Source organism: Natator depressus, chromosome 2 (genome assembly GCF_965152275.1).
Source record: "Natator depressus isolate rNatDep1 chromosome 2, rNatDep2.hap1, whole genome shotgun sequence".
NCBI classification, from domain to species: domain Eukaryota; kingdom Metazoa; phylum Chordata; order Testudines; family Cheloniidae; genus Natator; species Natator depressus.
This window is the reverse complement of record NC_134235.1, coordinates 196,209,902-196,226,914: the sequence shown is the minus strand read 5'-3', so window position 1 is coordinate 196,226,914 and position 17,013 is coordinate 196,209,902. Positions and strand designations below refer to the sequence as shown.

Here is a 17,013-nt window from a genome sequence, read left to right as displayed (position 1 = left end):
CTATTGTATTGGTAGTGGTTATTTTAGTAGGCAAACAAGTGAAACTGTCAATGACAAGGCCTGTTTGGAACAGGCAGATAAGTTTCTCCCAAATCCAGTCATGTGAGAAAGCCTCCAAGAGGGAGATGCAATGCCTGTGAAAGAGAATATTTTGTTTCCATGACCCTGTAGAATTCCAGGGCTTGGCAGCTAAGCCTCTTTCCTTTGTCAGGCACTTCCCAATTCTTTCTACTTGCATCTTCAAAGGAGAAAAGAAGGGGTTTGGATTGGAGATATTTGCACTTGACTTGAATCTGCTCATCCTCTTCCCTCTGCTTTACTCAATAGAGTCTACCACCTCCTTACTTTTAAATATGTCTGTGTACAGAACCTTGTCTGTTCTCTCTGGCTCAGGGTTATGATCTGGAGATAAGAGTTCTGCTTCTTTGGGAGGGGAACTGGATCTTATGGTAGGTACTGGGGATCTGGAAACATTTGGAACTTTTTGGTGGCATTGGGTGGTTTATTCCCTATCGGGCCACCTTTCTTTTCTTATTGGGGGATCTTTTGGGTCTTAGCCTGTGTGTGAAGGTCTGTGCTATTAACTGGCTAACACATAAATGGAGAGGAAGCACAGGGACACTCCTACAGAAAGAGCCCAGATCTTCCTCTTGGGAAGAAGAAGAGTCTGAAAGGATGGCAGATTCCTTGCCCAATTATTACTCACTTATGAATGTGGAATGGGAACCTAGAACTTTTTTTTTCTTTTGAAGGTGGACTGAACCAGGGGAAAGGGTTGAGGAATATTTTGATTTATCCCTGAAAAATAGGTAAGGATGGGTCCAATCGGTCATGTCCCAAGTTCTGAAGATGACTGATCTGAACTTGTGGAAGTGCATGGGGAGAAGTCTTGGATGGAATGTTAGGGTGTGGAAGGTCCAACAAACCATCCAGACTCTGAGCCTCTTCCCCTTACAGAGTGAGAGTTTTCAGGCTGGGGGCAGTCCCCTTCACCTTGGATCATTTAGTTGGGGATGAGGTGGGGGATAAATAGTGAAAATAACCTTTATTTTTAAAAGCTAGGATTGCAACAGAGAAGACAGCAACACTGAACTGCCACAACTGTTTATGCTACTGGAGGTAACAGATTTTGGAGCAAGAGCAGAAGAGGTACAGCCAAGCCATATGGACAATGCAGACGTGCCTCTGGTATTTAAAGGAAAAATAGTGCAGCCAAATTATCTAGTACTGGTAGAGGCAATAGGATCTAGAAACTATATTGCACCCATTAAAGATGGTGGATCAGTCCTACCCTCACTTATACCCTGTGCAGCATCACTGAAATTAGTAAACTGCAGGAACGGAACTGAGGGGAGAATCTGACCCACCATGTATAAAGTACCAAGTAATTGCATCTGTGTACAGTACCCTACATCCTCATCTACTATGGATCCACAGTCTAAAATTATTATGTTTCATTTATGCGTAAATTAATACACACAGAAAAGACTCTCTCATTGCACATCCAGCATAGACTAATACATATTTTTAGACTAATACAAAATAGTCAACTTACATCAGAATTAAATCTCAGCTGGCAAATGTTGCATGATATGATTTGCTTTCTTCGATGAGGAAGAGGAACCCCAAATGTATGATTTATAACAGCTTTCTGAATTGGGTCCATCTGTAAAGAGAGAAAGAGAAAAATAAAAGCTTTTCTGTTCCATTGGAAGGTTGCCTATGCCACTTATGGTATTAAACAGAATCTGTCCAGTGCCAATCTACGGCAAATATTATTCATTTGGTGACAGTACATTTCTCCCTTTCTTTTTCTATTATTATTATTTCTGCTTTTTACTGACCATGTAATTCGTAACCTTGAAAAGCATTTTTTGGCTACTATTCATTTCTATCTCACTGCAGTGAAGAAAGCTGAGTCAGTTAACATTGAACATGTTTACCTAGCAACATGCTAATTTCTGTTTTTACTTTAAGAAAACAGCAGCATAAAAATAATACGATTGTAAAAAAATAAAATACGAACCTGGGGAAAAGAAAAAAAGAAAGGGAATATGAAGTGAAATGTGAATGAGGATGTATAAACAACTCCATACAGTATGGTGCTTAGCTGGCTTTGCATCATGGCAGGATTCCCAAGTATTATGAAAATCTTCAACCTTGTCCTAGGTTCCAGAAATTAGTCTTTTAGATGAGGCAATTTCTGTCAGAGTCAGGGTAAATTCCAAATCATCCTTCAAGTATCTGAAGATTATTTCTCAGCCATTTAAATAAACCTATTTTCAACCATTTTATCCCTCCTTTAGAGAACACTTCTCTAGGTCAAATCCTGCTCCCCAGCACAAAGTCTGAGTAAATGGGCTTTACACAAAGAATTTCAACAGGGGTCAGAGGGGAATGATATCCTCCCTGCCCCCTCCAGGCTGTGGAGTGCAGTGTAGCATTAAATACATGGCTGTATGAGCAGCTACCATACTTACACTCCTCCCGTGCCAGTCGATTCTTATCCCCACTAGCTGTACTCTAGCTTTTCCCCTTCCACCAACTGTCTCTCCAAAACCCCTCACAATCCTTACACACTCACCATGGAAGCATGGGTCTAATGCAGTCATACTATCAGGGAACCTCTCTGGTCACTGCTGCTCTTTGAGCCCTCCCAAAGGAGGAATCACCATTGTGGAAGGTGCTTTGCCAGAAAGGCAAAATAGGCCTTATTATCTTTCTTGGACAATCTTCATGAGGCCAAAATGGGATAATGTGTACCTGTAACCCACACACCTCCTGGGTGTGGTGCTCTGTCCCATCTAGTGGCACCAAGACCAATGAAAGATTAATGAGTCTGATCTACAGCCTTAGCTAAAGGTCATATGGCTTTTAGCTCATGCAGTAGCGACTCATACTTTTAGCTCCAGAGGTCCCAGGTTTGATCCCGCCCACTGACGACCAGGGTCTGTTGGTGTTACACACTCCCTCAGGTTCATACTCACCCATTGTGGACTGCCTACCAGGGCTGGATTTCTAATTAGGTACGGTAGGTCCATGCCTAGGGGCGTTGGCATTCTAGGGGCACTTAACAGTTAAAAGTGGGTTAAAAGTTTCATTTTTTTATGGAAAACATGAAGGTCAGCTGTAGGCGGCATGGGGGACTGAAGATGCTGTGCCTAGGGGCACATAAGGTGTAAATCCGGTTCTGCTGCCTGCAGTCCATCTTCTTCCTCAATGCGTAAACCAAACCCTCTCCATAATCCAGGAAAAGGGCAGAGGCTGCTAATGTAAAGGCAGGTGAATGCCTCTTTCCCATATAAGTGGTGAGAACTTTGAGCAAAGTAATCTCTATGGATGTTGATCAGGGGAACTAGTTGGATCATGGTTTTGGTGCCATGGTTAGATCCAATAAGTAGCCTATTTTATGGTTCTATTTCAGCAATGGCCAAACTTTCATGAAAATCATCATTCCGGGGGAAAGGCTGCAGAAAACCTGGCAAGATTGGCTTGTCCTGTAAGAAATCTATCATTTAAATTGCACCAACAGAGATTTAGGTTAGACATTAGGAAAATCTACCTAGTTGTAAGGGTAGTAGAAAGCACTGCAACAGATTACCTAGGGAGGTTGTGGAATCTCTGTTGTTGGAGGTTTTTAAGAACAGGTTAGACAAACACCTATCAGGGATGGTCTAAAGAATATTTAATCCTGCCTCAGTGCACGGGACAGAACTAGATGACCTATTGAACTTCCTTCCAGTCATACATTTCTCTGATTCCATGATTTAGGCCCAAAATCTCACAAAAACTGTTCGTGAAATTTCAGCACCAATGCTAAAATAAACTTCCACAAACCTCCAGGTTAAAGTTGTCACGACTCTTCCTCTTTTGACAATAACCATTTGATAATTATATGTTTTAAAATTTTAAAATAGCTTTATAATAATTCATGAGCCACTCATTTAAGCAACAGGTAATCTTTATTTTGAGGCACGCTGTCACAGGGCTGTACAAAGTCATCATCTGAGTTATCCAAGCCCTAACCATGATGCATCCAATACTCAGATTGTGTAATTTTTATATTTATCTTAAAGAAATTAAATTTGTTCTGAACTAATGCCCCTATGGTTCACTTCTCATAAGGTAACATATGAGGTATTTGATAAATGCAGGATTGGTGCTTTGTCTGTGGGTAATTAATGTTTCAGGGGAATTGTAATAGTAGGGAGATGGAGCTTTTCATCTCTTCTAATATGAATCTGGAGCAGCTCAGCACTGAAACATTGTATCACGTGATGGCTATTCAATTGTTGATGTTAAATGGCTTGTGATCTTAGGCCAGCCCCTGGCGGAAAAGTGTTCAGATCATAAAAACAACACCACAAGGTGGTAAAGCTCCATGACAGGGTGTATAAACCCCACACTGGCCAAGTGAGAGTTAATGAACTGCTCTGGACTCAAGCAACCCTACCTTTCCACACCTGCCAAGCATGTCAGGGGTGGGGAGTGGGAGATGTAAAGGGAGAAGCTCAGCTCAGCTGGCAGCAGACTTTGAGGAGTGGAGAACAGATCTGCAGCCCTCGGCTCCTACAGAGGGCCTGGCTGAAGGCAAGAGCTGTTCAGGAGATCACTGCCTGTTGAGGCCGACATTGAGAAAACACAACAACAAACTATTTCTTAAAAATATTACTAGAGACACTCGCCTTTGGGCACTTAACTGAGCCATGGCCTACTGGAGGTCTCTGAAAGAAGAGAATCCTTCCATGGAAAGGTAGACTCCCATGAACTCAGTTGGAGGGCTGAGTATCCCACAACCATACCCATGCTGCTGGCAGCCTGGAGATCGGAGATCAAAGGCTGGGTGAGTTCAGAAACCCATCATGTGCCCTGGGGGACCAACCCTATGACAGTTCTGCAAACAGCTTGTGTGAAAACTATCAGCTTGTGCTAGCCCTGTTAGATTTTGCTGAACAAAACCCAAACATCACATGTAATTGTACCATGCCCAGCACAACGGAGCTCTGATCTGTTTTCCACTGTAACACAAATAATGTACAACAATAAGGATTAGTTTGATTATGTCAAGGACTGTAACGACAACATGCTGTGGCACAATGTGATGATCTCACACTTTGATCTAATGCGTGCGCTGCAATCTTTTCACGCTGTAATATCGTGTTTTAAAAGTCCATGCTCCAGAATGTAGTACAGAACACAGAGCAGAAGAGGGGCAGCTATATAGGGAAAGCAAATAGCCTGGCAATTTAGGAGTCCATTCCTGGGTGGTACAGAGAGGGAAAAAGAAGAGTGATCTGCTTGTGCCACCTGACTGCCATCACTAGAGCCCATGGTCTGCTTTGGCTGATTTTACCACATTTCATTGGTGTTGAGGCTTTGGGAACTGTGGTGTAGATATGTCTATGCACGCTGGGAATCACCCCTCCCAGCTCAAATGCAGACATAACCTTAGCCCCAAGCTAGACATGGGAACCTCTTCACACTCACCCTATCATCTCAGGTCCGATTACAAGAACTGAACAGATACACTCTTTTCTCTCTTCCAATATACCTTTTCCCCGAAAGCCTGAGATTTTTAACCCAGCACCTTAGTACTCAAAGTATGCAAACAAGAAAAATTTGCACTGCCTGAATATTTCCTGAGAATTAGAAACATATTTCCTAACCTCTAAAAGATAGTTCTTTATGTCTCTTATGCCATCACATCCTTGACTCTGCCAATGAAATCAGCCTTGAGTACCTGTTCTCCCACAAATATCTCCATGCTTTCTTCCACGCTGCCTCTTATGTCTGGATTGCCCTTCCTGACCTAATCTTTAATTCAGATCCCTCCGCAAGACTCACTTTTGTTGAGACACCTTCAGGAAATCAACCTAACAATGACTAGGCTAAACAGCATTTGGGGGATAACTTATCTATTAAAAAACAAAAAGACTGATGATTTATGTGATCACTCCATTCCATGTCTATCCTATTTTTTGTACTATTCTGATTAAAATTAAATTGTGATCTCTCCTCAGTAATGATTGTTTCTATCTATTTGTTTATTCTGTTCCTAGTGTAATATAGTCTGACCATCATTGGTGGCTCTGGGTCTTACCGCAATAAAAATAACTATTCCCTGAAATCTCTTGTCTTTTTGAGTTCCATAACTTCTATCCTTTAATCAATAACATTTTAAATAAAGTTGGACCTGGAATACCAAAATAAACATTAGTATCAATTTTTGAAACACATATTCCACAGGCGCATTAAAGAAATTAATTTCATCTGCCAACAGGAACAGATCACAATCAGTGGTTTAACAAGCAAACTGCATTGAGACTCTCAGATTCTCAAGTGGATTAGATGGTTTGTCTGCAACTTTAGATCCCTCATATATGGCCACAAGTTCTGTGACATCAGCTGGGAATTACTGATCTTCCAGTTAGTTTCTCCAATATGAAATGTTTTGTAGTGATGGACCTTGATCTGTTCTCTCTACCTGTCCTTTGCCTCAGTTTCTTCTCTCTCTCTTCTTCTTCCTCCTTTGTCCCTCTCTCCCCAACCATTCCCTCCCCCTCACCCCCTTCTTCTCCCACATTATGCACTGGCCCTCTGACTCTCTACATAGCTGGGTGATGATACCAGAACTTGGTTCAGCTGCTATAGTACTTGTGCTCGTTTCACAGATGATGGCCTAGACTCTCAGCATTAACACACCCAGGCTGTAAACTAGCCACAGAAGCACTACAGTTTTCATATGATATCAGGGAGCCAACCATCCAGGAAATAAGCACTTAAAGTTCAGTACAAAAGCTGCTTCAATGGCCACTAGACTAGAACAACTAATTTCTCAAGGATTTGGGTTTATCCACCTCTGTGGTAAGGATGCTTACTCGAAAGGGGCTTGGATTTCTGGTGGAGCTAATGTCCGCCCATTAGGTTTAACAAGTTTTCAGCACATAACTTTTGCAAGCAGTAGGTTTTTGGTTGGGTGGCTGTTTGTTTTTTGGGGGGAAAGGGTGTGGATAGAGGATCAAATGTTCTCTGCAGATTTACTCTTCTTTTCCTGCTGATAAAGAAATATATGCCTGCATATTTCCCTACTTTTTTGTATAGATTTGTACTTCTCCTACTCACTACAGAACATGGCCTTATGATTTGTGCTTGTAGTGCTATAAGCAAAGCTCTCTGGATAACCTCCAAGGTGATTAAGGAAAGCTGGTTCAAATGCAGGAATCCTTTCTCTGCCAATCGCTCTTTGACACAGCAAGTCAGAATTACTTTTCGCAATATGACTCCATAAACCCGGCTCCTGATAAAGTCAGAGCAGACAACCATAAGCGAGAGTGAGAATGACGGAGTGATATTTGGCGTTATTATTTTTTCCTAGAGATCTCATTTGGGAATTGCTGCCAATGCACAAATTTAAAAAAAATATTCAAAAGCATCAGAGAAGCACCCAAAAGTTTGTTGTAGGAAGGCAGAGAGAATCATATACATTTTTGAGTGCTGCTTGATGGGAACTGGGGACTGACTGACACTGGAAGGCAGAAGCTTGTGGGGCCTGTAGGGATCACACAGATGGATGGAGATAGTCAACTCTCAGAGGGATCTAGGGAGGAGGGGTTGTAGGCAAGTTTGAGGGGAGCAATAGCCTCACAATGTTTAGAGAAGCAGATGAGAATTTAGATGCTTAATGGAACTCTATTCAGGTTCACTGATTGCTACTATTTATACATGCAAATTGTATTTTACATGTTTTAAATTCATTTATGTGTAATATATGCTTTTATTTGAAAGAGGCACTGTCAAGATAACAGGTTTCAGAGTAGCAGCTGTGTTAGTCTGTATTCGCAAAAAGAAAAGGAGTACTAGTGGTACCTTAGAGACTAACCAATTTATTTGAGCATAAGCTTTCGTGAGCTACAGCTCACTTCATCGGATGCATTCCTCTCTGTATGAGTTTTTTCATGAAGTTGATAGATTTCCACTATCTATCAACTTCATGAAAAACCTCATACAGAAAGGAATGCATCCGATGAAGTGAGCTGTAGCTCACGAAAGCTCATGCTCAAATAAATTGGTTAGTCTCTAAGGTGCCACTAGTACTCCTTTTCTTTTTGTCAAGATAACAATTATTTGATAAAATCTGGTTTACTGTTCTACTAATGCTATGTTATTATAGTTTGCTTTATTTTTTCTATTTAGGATGCGGGGTTGGAGGTGTGAGATAGGGAGATACTGCAATTCACATAGGAATAGATTATGGTTCTGCTTTTGAGGCTATGTTGGAGGGTACGATATTTTAAGATGCCCCCTTACTCTCCCTTGCGCTGGCTTCCTGGATTGCGGGTTGCAGCATGGGGAGGAAAGCAGCCTCGATATGTAGAGTATGTCCCAACCCCCACATTGCTGGCTGGGATGGAGAATGGGTGGAGCTTTTTCTCTCCTCCTTCACACATACAAACATGCTATCAGAGGTATGCGGGCATGCTGGGGTCGGGGAAGTACTCTGCACTAGATCTAGAACCAGTTATTTCCCCCTAGAAGCATGGAGGAACCTGGAAGGCTGACTGTGACTTTCAGAGTCACAATGTGACATCTGGTCTGCTCCTGGGACAGTGTACTGCTAAGGGCTGGTGGCAAAGCCATGATGGAACTCTTAGCTCTGGCTACTAGGCGGGAAAATTTCACGTTCCAATCCTAGTTACTTTTCCTTTTTGATACCCAAGTACTAGTACAATGTTTTTTTTGTTTGTGTTCTTAATTAGTCAGATACAAGCTTGTGGGTTTTTTTCATTGTTTTTAAATTACAATATATTTCTATTCTTTGGTCAAATACTGTATTCCTTCTTCAAGACTCAGTCATGTTAAACTTACATTGGTAGCTTTGGTAACTGCCTGAGTTAATGTTCAGTATAGATGGCAGACGTTGGCCCCTTATTTAGTTTTGTTAACCCAAACTCTCCCTTTTCCATTAATGTATTGTTAAGCAAAGTCCACATTTTGAATCTAACCACTTGACAATGTCCCTCTCAATGATTTTAAGCAACTATTCTAGAGCTACCATAGCTGTTGTCCCTATTGGGCCTCTCTAGCCAACTCTCTGTGTGGGGTCTTGTTAATGACAAGGATGAAATCTGGGGTGGGGAGTTTCTACATAGCAACTGTTGATACAAAATGTAATAGCCATAAGGATAATTTCTGTAAAATAGTTATTAATTGCTCTTCCTTTTGTTGATGATCCTTTTTACTGAAGCCATTAACTAACAAATCTGCCAGACATATCTATTTAATCACAAACACAGAAATAATGTCCTAATTATCTGGCGACTCGTGAGAGCTGTGTGGGGAAAAAAGTTTACACCTACAAAGAATTTTGTTCTTTTTCAATTTTCACTGTTTCAAATGGGAGGCAGAAAAAAGTAGGGTTTTTTTTTTTAAATTGTGTTTTGTTTTCCCCCTCAGTTTCAAGAGTTTAGCCATAAACAGAAAACAACTTTCTCCAACATCCATACCATGTAAATCAATGCAGATGAGACACATGGACAGAAGAGAGGTAAGGCTTGTGACAGACTGATCAGCTGTTGCCAGAGGAGTGCAGGTTGCCTCAAAAAAACCCATCTTGTTTATGGGATAATAAAGTTGCAGCCAGTTGGCCCAAAATTGAAGATGTCCATCACCATTCCCACTGCCATTTCCATCACTGTCCCCAGTGCCATTTACAATAACGTATGTGCAATTTTCCAGGCATCGGTGACTCTGTACGATAGGATTGGGTGAAAAGCAATTTGTTGAATTGCAAGAATATTTGCCAAATTCAGCCAGCAAAATGCTACTAAATTTCAACAGGTTTATATTGGTTTCTGGATAATCATTTGTTTGGCTCTCTTACTGCTGCCAACATTAAAGGTCTGACATCTATACCTCCCCTTCCTATAGAAAAGTGAAAGAAATAAAAATCTTCCCCAACCCCACCACATGATTCCTTCTCAATAGCCTCCAGAGGAGGGGCTCAACACCCTGTCCCAGAAATCCAGATGAAAGAAGATCCCATCAGCAGCATCCCAGAGTAAAAGAAAGGCACAGAAAGGGGATAAGTAGGTGAATATTCATATTCTGGGATTTCCCAAATGCTAAGGCTCATGAATATTAATATCAAACAAATCGAAATATCAACCTATTCACCCATGCCTATTGTATTGGTATCCATTTTTGACCCAAGCAGCTAGTCAAAGTTCACGGTATTGTCAGTGGGAGCAGAAATTAACCATGGAGTCTGGTGTTTCCTTTGATGGAATCTTGTTTATTACAAGGCAGTTACAAAGTCCTGCTTCTCCAAAAGCAGGAGGGACCAAAATCAAAACAGCAGTTTCTTAGCTTACAGGTCCACGCTTGGTTCAGCCATCATCCTTGACCAAGACATCTCTCTAGGGTCTCACCATGCTTACAGACTTCTGTTTGGCTTTCATGCTCTGGCCCTAAGTTTCTCTCATTGTGTTTTCTGCCTTCCTACACCCACCTCCATCCTTACCCAAATGGTACTCAGAAAAAACCCTCTGCCCACTCAATCTGAAACTCCTGTGTGGGTTCACAACCTCTTTTGTCTTAGCTGGGGGGCTTGTGATTAACATATCCTGCCAGTTGTGTTAATGGACGAGTGTGTTCACACCCAATGTAAAAAGGGCTTATGATCGATGCTGTCACCAGTGCCTCTCCGTGTAACAGTATGTTATAGTGTGACTCACTTCTGCCTGCCTTACAGTACTGCCAACTCTCATGATTTTATCACTAGTGTCACGATAGTTGGTGACCTTCTTATAGCTTCATTTCCTGGAGCCATGCCGGTATGTGCAAAGCTCCGCTTTCATTTAAAACAGGGTTCTAGATCTCACAGTGGCAGAGAAAGGTTTGAAAAAGTTATTTGTAAAGGCTGGGCAATAAAGAGCAATAAAAAGAACCAACCGTTATTTCTTATTTATTGTGATTCTTAAGTCAGTGGGCCTGACACCCAAGTTCTGAATGCTTGAATTTGGCAATATTGTATGCATTGCACTCTAAAATAAGAATAAACAGATCTAGCTCAGAAGATGAAGATAATGCACATGTTCAAAGATTGTTAAAGATAATGTTTACTTAAAATAAGGCCCCAAACCACCAGATAAAAGTTAAGTAAAAGCATATTTTACCTCAAAGCCAAACAAATTAGCTGCAGAGCTAATTGTGTTCTAAAACTGGCTACTGCAAGACAGAACCTGTCCATTGTCCCCCATTACTGCTATTTCAGTGCCAGTTTTAGAAGCACACCTAAAAATAATTGCTACCACCCTTCTCTAACTGCTGTAGTTTTTTTCCTTTCTGCAACAGAATGAATACTCTCTATTTCTCACTTGAGTTTACATATGTTATGTTTCATATAATTCCTTCCCATTATTCGTGATTTCACATGAAGTTTGAATTGTTCAGAAATTTTAATACTGCAGAAATGCTCAATTTCTGAGAAGAGTTGGTAGAAGAGAAAACTGGCAAACCAGAAAAGTAGTAGTTGTGTCCAGTAACTACAGTCTAACACTAAATACCTGGAGAAACAAGATCTCAAGAAAAACTCGCTAGGGATCAGGTTCCTTTAGTGGTAAACACAATGCCATAGTAAAACAAATCACCATCCATAACACTCTCCACTGTATTTGCCACAGTATGCATCCGATGAAGTGAGCTGTAGCTCACGAAAGCTTATGCTCAAATAAATTTGTTAGTCTCTAAGGTGCCACAAGTCCTCCTTTTCTTTTTACTAGAGCTAGAATTACTGGAATCTGACAGTGAAGTCAATGCTATGGCTTCATATAATCTCCTGTGACTTCTCACAACCAAGTTGCTGTTAGAATGCATGATAATTATAGTGTAAATAACCTTAAGGGACTGATTTTTTTTTAAAGGCCTCCAATTTTGTGTGCAATTTTGCACCATCAATTAATGGCAAATGCAAAAATGCAGGGACAAATGCCCCCTTGCCCCATTGTAATCTCTTAATCATGAAAGTTTATGCTCAAATAAATTTGTTAGTCTCTAAGGTGCCACAAGTCCTCCTTTTCTTTTTGCAGATACAGACTAACACGGCTGCTACTCTCAAACCTGTCATTAATACATTATTGTGATTGTAAATCACTTTTTTATACCTCTAAATGAAAAATTTATGCCCACAAATGAATTATGGCCAAAGTTTAATTCCAGGTACAAAACTGCATAGCAAAAATTGAAAACTCAGTTTAGGGGGCCCCCTTAAGAATTCATTTCTATTAGGGCTGCCGATTAATCACAGTTAACTCATGAGATTAACTCAAAAAATTAATCATGACTAAAAAAATTAATCGTGATTAATCGCACTTTGAATCGCATGGTTAAACGATAGAATGCCAATTGAAATGTAATATTTTGATGCTTTTCTATATTTTCAAATATATTGATTTCAATTACAACACAAAATACAAATTACAGAGTGGTAGCCGTGTTAGTCTGTATCAGCAAAAAAACCCGAGGAGTACTTGTGGCACCTTAGTGGTGCCACTAAAGTGGGTTTTAGCCACAAAAGCTTATGTCCAAATAAATTTGTTAGTCTCTAAGGTGCCACAAGTACTCCTCGTTTGTTTGGGTTTTTTTTTTTACACAATACAAAGTGTATAGTGCTCACTTTATATTATTTTTATTATAAATATTTGCACTGTAAAAATGATAAATAATATTTTTCAGTTCATCTCATACAAGTATTGAAGTACAACTAATTTATTGTGAAAGTGCAACTTACAAATGTAGATTTTTTTGGTTACATAATAGCACTCAAAAAACAAAGCAATGTAAAACTTTAGAAACTACAAGTCCACTCAGTCCTACTTCATGTTCAGCAAATCTCTCAGACAAACAAGTTTGTTTACATTTATGGGACATAATGCTGCCCGCTTAAGGTACCAATGTGAGATTTCTAAAGATAGCTATAGCACTTGATCCAAGGTTTAAGAATCTGAAGTTTCTTTCAATATCTGAGAGGAATGAGGTGTGGAGCATGCTTTAAGAAGTCTTAAAAGAGCAAAAGTCCAATGTGGAAACTGCAGAACTGAACCACCAAAAAAGAAAATCAACCTTCTGCTGGTGGCATCTGACTCAGATGATAAAAATGAACATGCATTAGTCCACACTGCTTTGGATCATTATGGAGCAGAACCTATCATCGGCATGGACACATGTCCTCTGGAAGGGTGGCTGAAGCATGAAGGGACATAAGAATCTTTAGCGCACCTGGCATGTAAATATCTTGCAACACTGGTTACAACAGTGCCATGCAAACAACTGTTGTCACTTTCAGGTGTTATTGTAACAAGAAGCAGGCAGCATTATCTCCTGAAAAAGTAAATAAACTTGTTTGTCTGAGTGATTGCCTGAACAAGAAGTAGGACTGAGTGGACTTGTAGGCGCTAAAGTTTTACACTGTTTTATTTTTGAGTGTAGTTATTTTTTGTACATAATTCTACATTTGTAAGTTCAACTTTCATGATAAAGAGATTGTATTACAGTACTTGTATGAGGTGAATTGAAAAATACTATTTCTTTTGTTTTTTACTGTGCAAATATTTGTAATCCAAAATAATATAAAGTGAGCACTGCACACTTTGTATTGTGTGTGGTAATTGAAATCAATACATTTGAAAATGTAGAAAACATCCACAAATATTTAAATAAATGGTATTCTATTATTCTTTAACAGTGCAACTAATCGCGTGATTAATCACGATTAATTTTTTTAACCACGCGATTAATCACTCTTAGTTTTTTTTAATCGCTTTACAGCCCTAATTCCCATACATCCAAACCGTGACACTATAAGAATGTTGCAAATCTGGACACAGATTCCACACCCAAGCATTATACTATATAACAGAGAACATAATATTGCTACACGAAGCTATTTTCCCTCTGTCATAAATATAAAGGGAAGGGTAAACCCCTTTAAAATCCCTCCTGGCCAGAGGAAAAATCCTCTCACCAGTAAAGGGTTAAGAAGCTAAAGGTAACCTCACTGGCACCTGACCAAAATGACCAATGAGGAGACAAGAGACTTTCAAAAACTGGGAGGAGGGAGAGAAACAAAGGGTCTGTGTCTGTCTGTATGCTGCTTTTGCTGGGGATAGAACAGGAATGGAGTCTTAGAACTTTAGTAAGTAATCTAGCTAGGTATGCGTTAGATTATGATTTCTTTAAATGGCTGAGAAAAGAACTGTGCTGAATAGAATGACTATTCCTGTCTGTGTGTCTTTTTTGTAACTTAAGGTTTTGCCTAGAGGGATTCTCTATGTTTTGAATCTAATTACCCTGTAGGGTATCTAATCATCCTGATTTTACAGAGGTGATTTCTTTACTTCTATTAGAAGTCTTCTTGTAAGAAAACTGAACGCTTTTTCATTGTTCTCAGATCCAAGGGTTTGGGTCTGTGGTCACCTATGCAAATTGGTGAGGAGTTTTACCAAACCTTCCCCAGGAAGTGGGGTGCAAGGGTTGGGAGGATTTGGGGGGGAAAGACGTGTCCAAACTACATTTCCCAGTAAACCCAGTTAGAGTTTGGTGGTGGCAGTGGAGATCCAGGGACAAAGGATAAAATTAATTTGTACCTTGGGGAAGGTACAAAGTGAAAGTACAAAGCTGGTGAAAGTAAGCTTAGGAGGTTTTCATGCAGGTCCCCACATATGTACCCTAGAGTTCAGAGTGGGGGAGGAACCTTGACATGGTGGCAGAGTGGTGGAATGAACCTGAAACCATTTTGAGATCAATTTGAGATTTTTTGAACTAGAAATACAGATTTTAAAAAGGAATTTTTTTTTCGTTTGGGGCTGCTGGAAAGGAGGTCCAACTGAAAGCAGCTAGTTTTTTCTCTGCTTTGGGGCCAGAGCAGAGACAAAAGGGGATTATCTTTGTGAATTGCAGGTTTTCTTTGCCTGGAGGCAGGGTACTTAACTCCTGCAGGGAAATTCAGAGTCTTCCAAACCAGAGTTTTTTTTTCCCTAAAAGTAAACGGGGGGGGGGGGGTGTTCTACCCATTTGCCTGGAGACAAAAGTGGCAAGAGGTTTTTTTTTTAGGATTTTGATTTTTTTTTGTTTGTTTTACAAGGAGCACAGTTTTGAAAAGGAATTTTTTCCTTTGGGCTGCTGTAAGCAGGTTTCCAAGTAGTTGGAGGTTTTTTGCTTTGATTTGGGGCCAGGGCAGAGACAAAGGGAATTGTCTTTTTCTGTAGGCTGACAATCACTATCAGAGAATAGGTATCCTATTCCAGCACAGCAAAATTTTAAAGCCAAGTTTTGTTTATTTTATTTCTAACCCGCAGGTGTAAAGTTAATTAAAAACAGAGAGGTTAGGATGACAGAATCCACGGCACAACAAAAGATGGAATTAGCCAGATTTCAGGCTGAGGAAAAACAAAAGGAACATGAAAGACAGATAGAACTCCTGCGGCTGGAGAAGGAGGTACAGGAGGCTGCCCACAAGAGGGAAATGGAGACAAGGAAGCATGAGGAGGAGGAGAAGGAAAAAGAGAGGAAGCATGTGGAGGAGGAGAAGGAAAAAGAGAGGAAGCATGCACTGGAGATGGAGAAGGTAAAGGCTCAGCAGAATATACCAACAAACCCTAGCAATCCTTCTCCAGGTACCACTCCCCATCCCAGAAAGTTCCCCACCTACAAGGCAGGCGATGATACTGAGGCCTTCTTAGAAAACTTCGAAAGGGCCTGCCTTGAGTACAGCATCTCTACCGACCAATACATGGTAGAGCTGAGGCCGCAGCTCAGTGGACCCTTAGCTGAGGTGGTGGCTGAAATGCCTAAAGAACACATGAACAAGTATGAACTGTTTAAATCCAAGGTGAGAGTCAGAATGGGGATAACACCGGAGCAGTCTTGTTGGAGGTTCAGAGCCCAAAGGTGGAAACCAGATGTGTCATTTACCCGACATGCCTACCACATTGTGAAACATTGGGATGCCTGGATATCAGGAGCAAGTGTTGAATCTCCAGTAAATTTGCCCTTCCTAATGCAAATGGAACAATTCTTAGAGGGTGTTCCTGAGGAAATAGAAAGATACATCCTAGATGGGAAGCCCAAAACTGTAATCGAGGCAGGAGAGATTGGAGCCAGATGGGTAGAGGTGGCAGAGAAGAAGAAAACTGGTCGCAGTTGGAGCGGAGACCAGAAGGGACAACCCCAGACCACACCCTATTACCGGGGGCCGCCCAAAGCCCCACCTACCTCCCAAAGAACCCTCCAGACCCCTTATCGTCCCACCACCCCGTTCTCCAGCAACCCACCTCGCCCCAGTGACCCGTCAGCTGGACGATGTTTTAAATATAACGAGCTGGGGCATGTAAAGGCCAACTGCCCCAAGAACCCCAACAGATTACAGTTCATTGCACCGGAATCACACCAGAGGTCCACAGGCCCAGATACCTCCCAGATACCCTTGGAGTGGAGGGAAACTGTGAGGGTGGGCGGGAAGAAGGTCACCGCATGGAGGGACACTGGAGCACAAGTGTCAGCTATCCATGCTTCCTTAGTGGACCGCAATTTAATCAACCCAGAGATCCAAGTGACGATTCAACCCTTCAAGTCCAACTCTTTCGATTTGCCTACAGCCAAGTTGCCTGTCCAGTACCAGGGCTGGTCAGGAATGTGGACTTTTGCAGTCTTTGATGATTATCCCATCCCTATGCTGTTGGGGGAAGACTTGGCCAATCATGTGAAGCGGGCCAAGAGGGTGGGAATGGTCACCCGCAGCCAGGCTAAACAAGCCGTGAGGCCGAGCTCTGTTCCGGAAACTTCTATCAGGACCCGGTCAGAGGTGATGGACCCGGACCCCAGGCCAATGTCTGCAACAACAGTAGTGGATCCAGTCCCAGAGACCCAGACGGAACCAGTCCCAGAACCGGAACCAGCCGAACAACCAACACCAGACCCATTGCCAGCAATGAATCCAGTACTTGCAACCTCAACACC

The 17,013-nt window shown here is 41.3% G+C and overlaps 1 protein-coding gene across 4 annotated transcripts in view; it reads right to left on the bottom strand.

Annotated features, from left to right (window-relative positions):
* Positions 1-17,013, bottom strand: part of ZNF385D (zinc finger protein 385D) — a 620,384-nt gene that overhangs the window by 135,436 nt on the left and 467,935 nt on the right. For all 4 annotated transcript variants that reach the window (XM_074945662.1, XM_074945663.1, XM_074945665.1 and 1 more), the window contains one exon: positions 1,556-1,666. In XM_074945662.1, coding sequence (XP_074801763.1) covers positions 1,556-1,666 — 111 coding nt within the window. The remainder of the gene's footprint in view (positions 1-1,555; positions 1,667-17,013) is intronic.